The sequence below is a fragment of the Ctenopharyngodon idella genome, chromosome 20, assembly GCF_019924925.1.
Source record: "Ctenopharyngodon idella isolate HZGC_01 chromosome 20, HZGC01, whole genome shotgun sequence".
In the NCBI taxonomy this organism is placed as follows: domain Eukaryota; kingdom Metazoa; phylum Chordata; class Actinopteri; order Cypriniformes; family Xenocyprididae; genus Ctenopharyngodon; species Ctenopharyngodon idella.
In genome coordinates, this window is record NC_067239.1 from 491,709 (window position 1) to 506,419 (window position 14,711).

The window sequence follows — 14,711 nt, forward strand, 5'->3', positions numbered from 1 at the left end:
AAAATTAAAACTGAACAAAAGCTAATTCAGAATATTACTAAATACTTTAATAATATGAATAATATAAATAATACTAAAATAAGTATCAACGTTATGAGCATGTCATGGAACATTGTTTTAAATTTGGACATTTTTGCTTATGAATAAACAAACTTCCACTTTATATCTCAAGAATCGAAGGGAAAATATTCTTCATAAGAGAAATTAAATCTAGTTTTAGAACCATTTAGGGCCATTTTGTGTTGAGAAATTGTTTTCATGATAATTAAGCAGTTCCCTTTCAAGGGAACTCAATGCTGCGTCAGTTGCTGACTCATTGAGGATGTGTCCGGGGATCCCGGTGTCTGATTCACGTGTAAAATTACACCAATCCCATCCTGGTTGATGTCACATGGAGCACCCGTGTGTATAAAGTGCTCCTGCATTACACATCATCAACTTTGTTGTCTTCAGGAAGCCGCTTTGTTTGTGTGTGCGTGTGAAATGTCTGTTTCTCTATAAAACAGAAAGGAAAAGAAAGAAATGGCAAACCCTAGACAGTTTATTATACTGTGCACATCACTGTGTCCTCATTTTATAACTACATACACTACCAGTCAAAAGTTTGGAAACATTACTATTTTTAATGTTTTTGAACGGTAGTGTATATTGTTACAAAAGATTTCTATTTTAAATAAATGCTGATGTTTTTTAACTTTTTATTCATCAAAGAATCCTGAAAAAGTATCACAGGTTATAAAATAATATTAAGCAGCACAACTGTTTCCAACATTGATAATAAATCATCATATCAGAATGATTTCTGAAGGATCATGTGACACTGAAGACAGGAGTAATGATGCTGAAAATTCAGCTTTGATCACAGGAATAAATTATATTTTAAATTATATTTAAAATATATAAATAAATTTTATTAATATAAATAAAATTTATATTAAAATAGAAAACAATAATTTTAAATTGTAATAATATTTCACAATATCATTGTTTTTTTGGTATTTATTATGAAATAAATGCAGCCTTAATGAGCATAAGAAACTTTGTTCAAAAACATTAAAAATAGTAACTTTTGACCGGTAGTGTATGATACATACAATCTATGTGTTATCTCTTCGGGAGCAGAGCCCTCGCGTTCATGTTTAATTGACATCAAAATAAAGTCACTATGGAAAAAAAGTGTAATACTCCCAATTAAACAGATTTGTTTAAATTAAACAAATAATATCATGTTTTTTCCTAGATTATAGAGTAAAATATGACCTGTGCATATTCTATGTGAGTTTCCCCTTCATGTGAATGTTTTTATTTTCCTTTGTGAAAATGATTTTTGAGATCTGCAAGTATTTTCAGTGTTTATTTTACATTCTCGTTCTGTGGATGATTGTAGATCTGGCAGAGAAGATCCAGGCCACTAAGGTGAAGGCGGCAGAGGCCAACGACACGGCCATAGACGTCCTCAACCGCCTGAAGGACATGAACCTGAACCTGATGGGCTTGAAGAGGAACTACAGCAAACTGGAGGACGACGTCAACAAAGCCAACAACCTCATCAAGGACCCCGAGAAAAACAGTACGACATCCATCCAACTCCAGCAATAATCTTGCTCGATAGAGACAACAGCTGCATGGATCACAAAGATTTGATTTCTTAATTGAAATGTTTGTGTTACAAGATCACTTAAATGCTTATTTCATATTTTTCCCCCCATTTGATTTTGAACGTCAACAGCAATAAGTATGTATACAGAATTTTCTTCTTTCATCTGTGCGAATGGTTTTAAGAGCTCTCTCCGCTCCCCGAGGCTTCAGCATGGTGCTTTCATCCAGAGCTGCATGTACAGAGAGAGTGTTTTCCCAATCGCTCCATTTCTCCCGTCTTTGTTTCAGCCCAACAGGATTAAACGCCGCCTTTGAAAGCTTCACTAAGCTTGTTATCCTAATGAGCGCTTTAGCTAATTACAGATGAAAACTCTGTCGTTTTTTGCTCTCATCTTCTCTTTTGAAATAACAGCTCCATGTCTTTCGCTTCCTATGCTGCAAATGAGAGATATATAACGTCACTTTCTTTCCTCCATCTCCCATTTTCTCTTTTGTGTCTGAATTCTTTCATGGTCTCTTGTGCTCTTGTTTGAGAGCCTTTCATTCTCCTTTACTCATGGCTACGCTATCAAGCATGTTTCTAATGCCATATTTATTTTGTTCCATCACGTTGTCATGTATTAGCGTTTGTGACGGCCGTTCCTCTGCGTGTGTGTCTGTAGTTCATGCGGCAGGTGCTAAAGTGAAGGATCTGGAGAATGAGGCTGACAGGTTGCTGGAGAAACTAAAGCCCATTCAGGAACTCCAGGACAATCTGAAGAAAAACATCTCGCAGATCAAAGAACTCATCAACCAGGCTCGCAAACAGGCCAACTCTGTGAGTACTGCCCGTAATACTCGAGAAAACAGCTCATAACACCTCAGTGAAGTCCTGAAGACAGTGCAATTCAAACACTCTGCTATGAACGCACATATTTATTCAATGTTCAGATTTATGTTCTGGAAATGTTTATAAATTAGTGCATATTGAAATGTTACTTTTCTGAAAACTTACAAAACAGTTGTCATATGTACTGTGATTAATCACCTGGGGACAGTATGGCGAGATCTATTAGTTAAAATGTGTACCCTATTCACCTGCTGTGTCTTGACTTACATCTGCTATTTGCTGAAAGAAAAGAAATGAGATCATTCATGTGCTGTTTGCACTCTCTGTCTTGACCTCTCATGACCTTTGAACCCTAGATTAAGGTGTCTGTGTCGTCCGGCGGAGACTGTATCCGCACTTATCGGCCAGAGATCAAGAAGGGCCGCTATAACACCATTATCCTCCATGTGAAGACCGTTGCTGCTGATAACCTGCTCTTCTACCTCGGATCGGCCAAATATGTGAGCGTAAAGCTGACTCTGACTAGGAAAAGGAAATAATTAGAGCTTTTTACATTCATATACTCACACAGATGCACACATAATGTCATGTTTGCTGAGTGCTGAATTCCCTCTGTTGTGTGTAGGTGGATTTCTTGGCGATTGAGATGAGGAAGGGTAAGGTGAACTTCCTGTGGGATGTTGGGTCAGGGGTCGGCCGTGTAGAATATCCTGATCTCGTCATCAACGATGGAAACTGGCATCGAATCGAAGCCTCACGGTAATTCAGGGTTCACGTACTCTATGTGTTTTGTTGAAAAACCACACTGCACACTGCACACTGCACACTAAGTTTATTTTTCTTACTCTATTGGCATATATTTTTTTCTTGTTTTAAGCTTAAACTTCACTTTTATTTATGCTGTTTGCCATTGAATAAAGAAAAATAAACTTGATTAATGATAGATTTATTAAAGTAAGTAAAACAGAGTCACAATTTTAGCCTAAATAACATTACTATGTTTGATCTAAAGCTTTCGGTTTCTTTTCAGACATTAGTTCTGTAGACAAATGTCAGCTGTGCCTACATTAGAGTTTCTTTACTAAACTAAAATCCATCTAATGTCAGTAGTAAAGGTAAATAGTTATTTTGGGGTGAACATTGATCAAATAGCTGCATTCTGCAGTCCCTACATTAATCATGAGTGCAAGGGAGAGAGCTGTTATGTATTAGTATAGTTTATGATCAGTGGAGTAAGTGTTGGTCTTGTTCTCATGTCGGTGTTGTCCAGTATCGGGCTGAACGGCAGTATCTCCGTCCGTGCGCTGGAGGGACCCAAAACTGGCATCTTACCAACCCACAGAAGTGCCAGATCACCCGAGAGCTACACTGTGCTGGATGTGGACCAGAACGCTTACCTGTTCGTCGGTGGCATGCTGGGCTCGGTGAAGGTGAGAGACATCGCTTCACGAATCCTCCGCACTGCGCTGCATCTTCTTCATTAGCACCACAAAAAATAATCTGCTGATTTTCAGCCCACTTTGTATTGTTACAGTGTGGGTAGTAAATGTAAATGAAGTGTTTACTCTTTCTCTGTGTTACCTGGACTGAGTAATTCACGTTTATTTGTCAGTAAAAGTCTTTTGACAGCTCAATGGCTTTGGTGAAAACTACAGATTATTCGCCCATGAACAAAGGGTTATTAACAGAACAGTTATTGTAAGAGTAGGTTTATCACTGAAAATTATATTGTACTGCATCTACTCTTTAAACAGCATTATGGTAAAAATGGAGCACTATGGCAACAGTTTTCTGACCTGCAAGTGACGTTTTTGCTTTGGGCGGATCAGTCTTTCCCTCCGCTTGGCCTAAAACACTGTATTCGTGCTCATCCAGTGTGAAATGTTAACTACAATCATGGAGGTTTTTCATATTTTCCTTCACATTCCCTGGAAGTCGATGCCATTATAACTAAAAGTTTGCAAAGAAGCATTTCCTACTAAAGCAAGGCGGTATTTGACTCTGTATCCATAGCAGACTGGTGGGCGTGGCCTTGGACGGCAAGATGCCCAGTGCATTATGGGTGTTGAAGTTTTTCTACCTATTTAGAAAGAGCCTTTTTTCTCAGTTTTTTCTAGTCAGGTAGCACTGATTTAATTTTGTTCCCGCCTTTCTACTGTATAAGCAACCAAGTTTTATTAAAAAAGCCCATTTTGTCAGCGGTGAAATACCTCTAAAGTTCCAAAAATGCCCCAATGAGGCTTGTTTTGAAAGAATGAATCTTGAATTTTTGAATCAAAATATTGTCTGGACCAGGTATAAAGTTTTTTACTGGGGCACGTGCAATAATCCCAGTAAAATATTAGTGATAAATCCTTATAGAGATTAACATATAATGACCTTAGAATCATTTTCACTGAGAATATTCCAGCAATCATGTGATGTGAGTTGTATCAGCTGTTAAGAATGCCAGATTCACAAATAAATCACTCATTTGATCTAATCATCAAACAGGTTTGCAAAAAGTTGTTCATGATTCAGTTTGATTCATTCAGATAGTTCACTCAAGCACTGAATCATTTGCAGCAGTTTCTCATACTGAAATAGTCACGGGATCCTTTATAAGACAGAAAACAAAAACAGCACCAGATGAGATGGATATTTACCTACAATTGCTTGTCTTCTATTGTTTATCAGTGATGAAGCAGATATTTATTGCGTGTGCAGCTTTAGAATGACTCCGTACTGCCGGTAAAGACAATTTATATTTATAACAGAATCAAAAAAGGGTATCAAAATATGGGGACACCAGTACTGATGAACGGCTAGAAACACTCCAACTCTCAGCTATGTTTTATCATTTGAAATACATACTGATTTTGTCTGTGTGTGTGTTTGTTTGGTGTGTGTAGAAGGCAGATGCTGTGAAAACCATCACGTTCTCAGGCTGTATGGGAGAGACGTCTCTGGATGGAAAACCCATCGGTCTGTGGAACTACAAAGAGAGAGACGGGGATTGTGCTGGTTGTGTAGTCAGGTGAGAGCGCGCGCACACCCACACCCACACACACACACACACACACCTGTGGTCTCAATGTGAGGAGCTCAATGTAATGATGTGTGTGTGTGTGTGTGTGTGTAGTCCTCAGCCGGCAGACACTGAAGGCACGGTTCAGTTTGACGGAGAGGGTTATGCAGCCGTCAGTCGCCCCACCAGATGGAACCCCAACATTTCCACAGTGATGTTCAAGTTCCGCACGTTCTCCACAGACGCAGTCATGATGTACTTTGCCACAAAAGACATGGTAACAGAAGCACACACGCTCTCACACAACATGCATTCAGAGGGCCGACAGCCACAAACACACTACAGTTAAATCCAGCAGTCCATTCACCTGCTTAATGTGTACGGAACAGAACTAAACAACTAGTGGTTAATGATGTGTTAAACATAAATCTGTATGTGTGATGTAAGAAAATAAATCCAAATGCTGAAAACAAGTGCCAAAATATTGCACCAACTTTAATAACTCCATGAACTCGATGGCTTTATGAGCTGAACCCAAATAACAAGCCCCAAAACACTTATAATAAGTGGTAACACTGCAAGAGCTCGCTCTGCAAATCAGCCTTACAAACATAAACAAATCACGCTGCCTCGATCTGTTCACAGTGTCAATCATCGCAATTTCAGGATGTGTTCCGTACACACAGAGCAATAATTTAAGGGATTCACTCCTGTATGTAAATGTGGTTGTACATGGCCAATAAAATGAGCCATTTTACAACATTTGACATGCGTTTTACTAGTTACATCTGTGTACAACCTCTCTCTCTCTCTCTCTGAGCAGAAAGACTTCATGAGTGCAGAACTGAGTGACGGGAAGCTGAAAGTGAGTTATGATCTGGGCTCAGGCACCGGCTCCACCATCAGTAACAAACGCTATAATGACGGAAAGTGGAAGTCCTTCACCATGTCCCGCATGAAGAAAGAAGGTAACGTAATCCCAGCAGAAGAGCTCACCGTCAGACATGTCTGTAGATCTGTAGATGTGTCTGTAAAGGTGTCTGTAAACCCATGTTTCTTTTATATATATATTATTATTATATATATATAAATATAAAATTATATATATAAATTGCCCAGAGCAGATCTATACAGGTGGAGCTGGGGAAGGTGGAGGGTTTCTGAGGAACTGTGAAACTGTTATAGTGAATGCTAAACAGAAATTTAAATGTTGTGAGCAGTAAGCTCATTGGCTGCAAACGTGACATGAACCAATCAACTTGCACCAAGTAGTTATCGCTGAGAATATCATCAGTTTGCATTAAGGACCATCAGCCTGTGCCATTCATGACAGAACTAGGCATTTATATACTGTTATAGTACATTGAATTAGTGTTGGGGTTTTTTTTTTCAGTTTTCAATTGAATTTTAGTTTTAGTAAAAATTTTTGTGCTTTTGTCATTTTTATTATTATTTTAAAATCTTTTTTATTTAGCTATAGCCTGTTATCTGTCAGTGTCTCAGTAGCGGGACACTTGACATGCTTTTTATTGCCTTTTTTCCCCTATTGCATATTTTAGTAGTAATCATAGATCAGGCATCATTCGAAAGCTTAAACACTCTAAACTCATCCTGTGAAAATGGTTTTGAAATTAGACATTGTGTTACCATAGAACCGTTTCTTTAAAACCTATTAGCAGGATCAATTTCTGTGGTATTAACTTCAAATTTGGAACACAATATGTTTAGACGTATGGCTTTAGTTTTCTGGCAATTTCAGAGTCTAAATTATTTTGTAAAATACATATTTTGTGTAAAATAAGAAGTGTTTTGTTCAGTACTTCTTAGGTCTGTATTCCAAAGCATCCATGAACTACATGAAAAAAAAAAAACATTTAATAGTAGTTTTTGTTAAAACTGGTGCACAATTACACCCTTACATGTGATTTGTTGAACTAATGAAGTTGTCATCGTCTAAAACTCATGCTTTACTTTTTGTTTAAATGGGGACATTTAATAGTCAACAATATTATATAGATGTATATACTATATACAGATGAAATGCACTAAATTAAATACACTGTTTTCACTCGTCTGGGAAATAAGTGTGCGAATGACTTACAAGAAACTGACTATTTCTTCTTTCACATTTACGTAGCAACCATCACCATAGTGAACATTGACACTAATGAGGATGAGCAGTTGCGGATGACGTCTTCAGGTGGCGCTACAGGACTCAACCTCAGGGAGGATGAGAGGATGTATTTTGGAGGTTTACCCAAGGCTGGAAGATACAGGTATGGAGATGTTCATTCACAGACAGAGGCCTCGGATGTTATTGAATGAATTGCTTCTGCATTTAATATTGTTTGGGATGAGTTTTTTGTATCTCATGTCTCCTCAGGTCAGAGGTGGTTTTGAAGAGCTACTCTGGCTGTATGAAAGACATTGAAGTTTCCCGAACGCCGTACAATCTGCTGAGCAGCCCAGACTACACAGGACTGATCAAGGGCTGCTCCATTGAGGTACAGTGAGACAATAGAAGACACGATGTCTTCTTTCTTCCCCTCCAGTCTGTTATTCTCTCCTTTCACAGTGGCTCAAATTAAACGCTTCTCTCTTTTAACCTGGGACAATGAGAGAGACAGAGCTGTTCAGTGTGTAGTCCTGAAACCAGAATTAGAGGATTAGCATTTCTGAGCCGTCGCTTCCCTTGGGAATACTCTGGGGGTTTTAAAGTCATAGTTTTCCCAAAAATGATCATTCTGACATCATTTACTCATTGCAAACCTGTATGGCTTATTTTATTATTTATTTTGAAAGAGAGTTTTTCTCCATACAATGAGAGTTGAAGTAGTTGTTGTTAGAACCCCATTTTTCCACAGACGAAATAAAGTCATGCAGGTTTTGAAGGACATGAGGGTCAGTAAGTGATGACCTGTAGTTTACAGTTTTGAAATTCAAATTTCAGCTGCGTAAATAATTTCCAAATGTAAAAGTCTCATAAAAATCATTTCTCTCTCAGAACCTCCACACCGTGAGCTTCCCGAGGCCCGGCTACATGGAGCTGAAGCCGATGTCGTTTGACGTGGGCTCCGAGATCACGCTCTCCTTCAGCACCAAAAATGAGAACGGCATCATCCTGTTCGGCAGAGGAGGAGTGACGTCCATGACGCAGGGCCTGACGCCCGTCCACATCCCCCGCCGCTCACGCAGACAGACCGGAGAGGTGCGCGCGCACCTCACACACCTCAAACTAACACTGCACTTGCGTTCAGCACAAGTTGTTTTCAGTCTTACCAGATTTGCATAATTTCTTTAGGTAACCGTTCTTTAGGGCGCGGTTCATTCAATCTGAAGTTATTACTGAATTCAATACATTGTGAAAGAGACCAGTTTAAATGGATAATATTACTAAATATCGATTGCCTTTTAAACCTCTTTCAGATGTGTCTGCGACTGAGTGTTCACTGCATTGCGTAGTTTTGCGAAATCCCACTTTTTCCAGGCGATTGCAAGCGCAGACACACATGAGGCTGTGAGACGGTCCAGTGCGCTGTTCCTCCTGCCCGTCTGAGCACTTAGGAAGGTGATTATGGGTAATGGTGGAAGTCCAGGGAGCCGCGGCCTTCAGTACGAGATCATAATGAATCCACGGGGTTACAGGGGTCTCACAGCCCATAAAAGAGATTTATTATCCGGGCAGGTTTGTAATTGCCTCTGCCCTTCAGCAAACAAAAGTTGATCTTTTTCTGTTACCAGGTGGACTAAAGGCCAGGGGCGCGGCAATCATTTTAATTATAATATGACTTTCCACATCTTTGTCAGTAACGTCTTCATCATCCTCCTCTCTCTCCAGCTCAGGGGCAGCACATCAATTATGCGGCGTATCTGTAGTAAGCAGTCGGCGCTCTCTCTCACCTCCCCGTGATACTCCGTTCGTAAAAATAGATTTACAAGCCACCGTTTTGATGGATCGCGTCCAATTTGCGATAACCCTCCTGGGAGAGGGTGCCGGACCGCCACCTTTTGAAAATCATTATCGCTCGTAAATTAAGTGGGTGTCATTTTGCACGAGAGCGACTTCGGAGAGGCCAAGGGTTTTCTCCACCGCTCCTCATTCATTCCTCCAATTTACGCCGTGTCCGGGGTCACCTGCGCTGCGTGCGGGCCGCCTGAAAGGCTCTGTGGGCTTGGAGAGAGGAGCCTGCTCTCGCATCGCTCTCCTCAATTCCAGTGCAGCGTGGAGAGGGCGCGAGTGTGCTCTCAGAGCCGTCTGTCTGATTACCAGCTCCGCTCGCTCCCCCGAATATATTACTGAGGCATTCTCAATGTGAAGACGCCTGAGCGTACCATTTTTATCAGAAGTGCTTGCTCGCTTTTATCTTCAAAGATATTTTTAAACAGGGTGTTCGGGATGTTCCCTTTGTAAAGGAAGCAAACATTTTGAACATTTTAAAATTTTCGAACTTTTGCTTGGATGTAGCGTGTGGTTTGTTTTAGGGTGTTGCTAGGTGGTTGCATTTATTATAGCTTGTCAAATTTGCCCCTATTTGAGTGTGAGCAAAAACACGCCGTTTTTGTGTGTGTCCCTTTAAATGCAAATGAGCTGCTGCTCCCGCCCCCTTTCCAGAAGAGGGCGGAGCTTTAACAGCTCAACAACAACAAAGCTGGAGAATCTCACGCAGCCAAAATGAGGATTGTAAAATGTCCGGTGTAAAATGACGGCATGACAACAACACTCTACTACAACAACTCTTCCTCTTCTCTAAAGCAGCCCAACATGGCCACACCCCCTTTGTTGTGTGTTCTCGGGGGCGGGGTTTATGTAAATTTTAGGGTTTGTGATGTCACCAACCCGGGAAGAAGCTCGTTGTAGTCCCTACCAGCCGTTAAAAAGCGATTTCTGTAAAAGAAAATATTTCCTTTGCATTGAACTTTGAGTGTCGTAACTTTGCAGACGTTGTTTATGATCAAACAGCAACATTACACACTAACTAAAGTTAAAAAAGTCAAATCATAATCAAAGACCCCATTAATGTCTTCAAGACATGCGATGGATTCGGTAGGTTAGCCGTTTATTTCAAAACATAATTAACCAAGTGATTTTACTGAACATAAGAACTACTTACTTGTGTAAATGCCACAATACAAGTACATAGAATAAACAACAAGTAATAAGGTTCTGGTTGATGAGTGATGTTTCAGCTGTGACTGCTATTCTATGGTCTATGGTAAATCAAGAGCTGTCAATCTGAGCGATCAAACCAATCCAAGCGCACTCCAGCTGTAAATAGTGTCTGATTGGTCTCTACACATCGTCTCTACCCACCGTACCCGAGATCCAGTTTGGTTGAACTTTCAAATGATGTTGGAAAACACTGCGTCATGATCACATTTTTGTTTGTAACTTCGTGAAATATTAGTAAACCGGAGTAGATCACATATTAGTAATCGTGATCGGATACCGGAAGTCCTGTTGCTTTAGCGAAGCAGCATGTCAATGTCACTCCGTGATCTACACAGTGTCTTATGTCGTGTTTGGGCTTGTTCGAGACCACCTGCTCTAAATAAAGATATGTGATCTACTATGGTTTGCTAATATTTCACGAAGTTACAAACAAAAATGTTGTGCCAAAGCATCATGTGTATACTTGTTTACAAGTGCGTCAGCAGCAATATTTCATACAAATACTTGGTATAGTTTGATCTCTAACTGAAACAAATATGCTTGTTGTATTCTGCTAGTTGAGACCTTTCAACTTTATATATATGACACAAGTCTATCTGTTATGTACGATGATTTTACAGATCACATTTTCATGTAAAGCAGTTTTTTTTCACACTATGAAAATGAAACACTTCTAATATGTCAGCAAGTTTAAAAGCACTTGTTAAGTTATGGTCATATTCCCTATATTCACTGTAAGTCAAGCTTCTAAGCTTTAAAACGACACCTATGTGGTGCTGGTTAAGCATGTGTTTGTTTTATGTAAATTGACATTCCTAGTAATTATTAAAGGTGAACAGTATATAATAGTGATTTCCACTGATCTTTCTTATGATAAATCTTTCTTGTAATCACTTACTCAGAAGGAAATGAACACATGTTAACACAGCCCAGAAATCAAGAACGTGAGGTCGGTTTCTAAACCTCATCCTGTCCTTCTGTCTGTCTGTAGCCCTTCCTGTCTGTGCAGCTGAATAAAGGAGCTCTGGAGGTGCTGGTGTTCACAGGCAGCAGGAATCCACGCAGAGCTGTCAGAAAACCCGACAAGGGAATCCTGCATGATGGGAGAGAGCATTCGCTGCGCATCCTGAGACTCCCGGGAGCGTAAGCCCACCCTCTCTTTCTCTACACTCGTGTTTCTCAGGCCTCTTTAAAGCTCATCGAGCTTGTGTTTGTGCAGATCTTTCTCTGTGCAGGTGGATGAGGAGCCGCTCATGCAGCAGGCATTACCCAGCGATCACCCTCTAAGCATCCATCGGCTCTTCGTCGGCGGGATCCCGGTTGAGATAGAAACAGGCGTACAGCGCCCCAACGTGCCGTTTGAGGGCTGCATCTGGAACCTTCTCATCAACACCGTGTAAGTCCAAACTCCATCTGTCACCACCTCATATCACACTTACAAACACAGCTTCTGTGCTGGAGTTATATGGCTTAATGCAAATTCATGCAAAAGTATCCTTGTTTATGTTACACATAAGAAAACTAGTCATACTTTGGGTGAACTATAAGTTTATAACCACATAACTGCCCTATTGTTTACTCAGGATTCAATGGCATCAGTCTGTAAACCCCTTTCATTTATTAGTTTGGTATTCCTTTCGGTTGGTGAAACTAGTTTTGTTCACTCTTAAGCCCAAAGTATAGTTCACTTTTTTTACGCGTATGCGAGGGTCAGCGTACAGTGCGCGTGACGTGAAATTCGTCATCAGAACGGTTTCCACCTTGTGGATAAACTAATTACTAATTCAAAAAAAATGAAATGCACACATGCGACCTACACGTACAAGTACACGCAGTTACAAAAATGCACATTTAATTTTTTTTTGCAGTAATTTGTTTATCCACAAGGTGGCAACAGTGCCTTGGGGGCAGTGTTGCCAAATCTGCAGTTTTCCAGCGGAATTGGGCTACTTTAACACTATTGCCGCAAGTTGATTTTCATGTTCGCAGGTTGAAGCAACCCTAAATAAATTGATATTTAGCCCCTGGATTACTAATTTTACAAGGGGAACCCTGCCAAAAATGCAAATTTTACCCTCCAGAACATGATTTTTACTAAGGGATCCGCCCTGAAACGCAATTGGGTTAGTTTTGAGCTAGTTTTGAGCAGCAATTTACAAGGTAGTCAAAGAAAAACTGCATAAACAGAACAGACCGGAACACATGCAAGCTACAGCGATAATTGAGGCCTATATAGACGAGAGATTGTGTGAAGAAGTACCCTAATCTGTACAACTCTAGCATGAAAGAATACAAAGATGTTTACATGGGTTGTAACTCGTGCCGAGGGATCGCTCAAAACTGTGCATGCGCCGTACACCTGTGTATGCATACGAGTTGAATGAAGTATACTTTGCAAAGCTGTGCGTTCGACTGTGTGCGTACACTAGCGTACGCATGAAAAAACGAAGTATACCCAGAGTTTAAGCACCAGATTTCTCTAAACAGCAATTCACCTCTTTCTGTTACACAGATAATAGCGTGGCAAAGACGTTAGCAAGCCTTCCAAGCTTTTCGAGGTCACCTTAACAGCCCAAGATAAATGTAGCAACCTCCAGAGCACAATTCACTGCAATATGTCACTGGATCGTGCTGTAGTGACTCTGAACACCAGCGACTGGTGTAAACATTGACCCATTTTTTCCCAGCCTCCCGTGGCTGTAGATTAAAGGTCTTGTTTTCCTTCCAGTGCAGTTTTGAGGTGCAGTCATAAGCTAAACGCTGTATGACATTAATAATCACAGTTTTTCTTGCTCTAATGAGGAGTATGAATCTCTGCCAGTGGGCTGTGCGTCTTTTCCACTAGAGCGAACCCCATTGCCCTCTACCGCACTCATTTAAATGAGTCTGTCCTTGCTCATAACTGTGTTCATTATTCACCTGATTGGAGTCACGTTGTGTCATCATTCCCTCAAGAGCGGCTGTGTGTTGTGTGTGTCAATGAAACAGCCCGGTGGATTTCTCTCAGCCCGTGGCCTTTGAGAACGCAGAGATTGGTCAGTGCCCTGACCTGGCCCCGCCTCCAGCCCCGCCCGGGATCCCTGAAGAGGAGGAGGAGGAAGAGGAAGAGGCTCCGCCCAAACCAGCGCTGCCGCATAAAGAAGCAGATCGACCTCAACCACCAGCCTCCACTGTACGTCCTAACAAAGGCATTGTGGGTAGAGATTGCTGTGTGATTGCTGTAGTTAAAGTTCACATACGTACACTACTCAGTGAAGGTCTGTACTCTGCTGGTGATGGGTAAGTCCAGACTTGTATATGTAGTAAATGTTGGCACACAGATTTCCCCCAGGGCAGTTTGTCCTGTACCATTTGTGTTTTCATGGAAGAACTAAGAGCTAAATTAATTATCACTGACCTTATTAGGGTAAACGCTGCTGCGGCGGCTTCAGATTTACATGTAGCACATGTAGGCTGCATAATTTGGCCAAAAAAATGTGTCATTTAATATCAATATGACAATAAAATATTAATAACAGTAGTAATAATAATAGTAATTCAAATGAAATATTAAACAAAAAAGAAATATTACTATTGTATGGAAGATGATTAGGGCCAAGCAATAAAAGATTAAAGTCATTATAATGCAAGATTAAACTCGTTAAATTTCTAGAAAAAAAGTCGAAATAAAATACAGAGAATAAACTCATTAAATTTTGAGAATAAAGTTGTTTTGAGAAAAAACTCGGTCAATTTTGAGAAAAAAGTCAAAATAAAATGTAGAGAATAAAATCAGTAAATTTTGACAATAAAGTCGTGTTTCAAGAAAAAAAAAACATAAAATTTTGATTAAAAAAGTCTAAATAAAATGTTGAAAATAAACTCATTAAATTGAGAATAAAATTGTTGTGTTTCAAAAAAACTTGTACAATTTCGTGAAAAAAGTCTAAATAAAATGTTGAGAATAAAATCATTAAATTTTGAGATTAAAGTCGTGTTTTGAGAAAAAGTCAAAATAAATGTTGAGAATAAACACTTCAGTGACATGTTCATGGACTGATAGAGGACATGACAGAGTTAGATCAGCTAGGCCTATATTTTAGGTGAAATACTAAATCAGAAATACT

At 39.9% G+C, this 14,711-nt stretch overlaps 1 protein-coding gene across 5 annotated transcripts in view; it reads left to right on the forward strand.

Annotated features, from left to right (window-relative positions):
• The window catches only part of lama2 (laminin, alpha 2), a 157,980-nt gene that overhangs the window by 136,813 nt on the left and 6,456 nt on the right, over nucleotides 1–14,711 (forward strand). For all 5 annotated transcript variants that reach the window (XM_051876479.1, XM_051876480.1, XM_051876481.1 and 2 more), the window contains 14 exons: nucleotides 1,388–1,570; nucleotides 2,262–2,416; nucleotides 2,785–2,928; nucleotides 3,054–3,187; nucleotides 3,699–3,858; nucleotides 5,320–5,444; nucleotides 5,550–5,712; nucleotides 6,259–6,403; nucleotides 7,573–7,711; nucleotides 7,819–7,939; nucleotides 8,440–8,643; nucleotides 11,597–11,748; nucleotides 11,825–12,001; nucleotides 13,594–13,777. In XM_051876479.1, coding sequence (XP_051732439.1) covers nucleotides 1,388–1,570; nucleotides 2,262–2,416; nucleotides 2,785–2,928; nucleotides 3,054–3,187; nucleotides 3,699–3,858; nucleotides 5,320–5,444; nucleotides 5,550–5,712; nucleotides 6,259–6,403; nucleotides 7,573–7,711; nucleotides 7,819–7,939; nucleotides 8,440–8,643; nucleotides 11,597–11,748; nucleotides 11,825–12,001; nucleotides 13,594–13,777 — 2,186 coding nt within the window. The remainder of the gene's footprint in view (nucleotides 1–1,387; nucleotides 1,571–2,261; nucleotides 2,417–2,784; nucleotides 2,929–3,053; nucleotides 3,188–3,698; nucleotides 3,859–5,319; nucleotides 5,445–5,549; nucleotides 5,713–6,258; nucleotides 6,404–7,572; nucleotides 7,712–7,818; nucleotides 7,940–8,439; nucleotides 8,644–11,596; nucleotides 11,749–11,824; nucleotides 12,002–13,593; nucleotides 13,778–14,711) is intronic.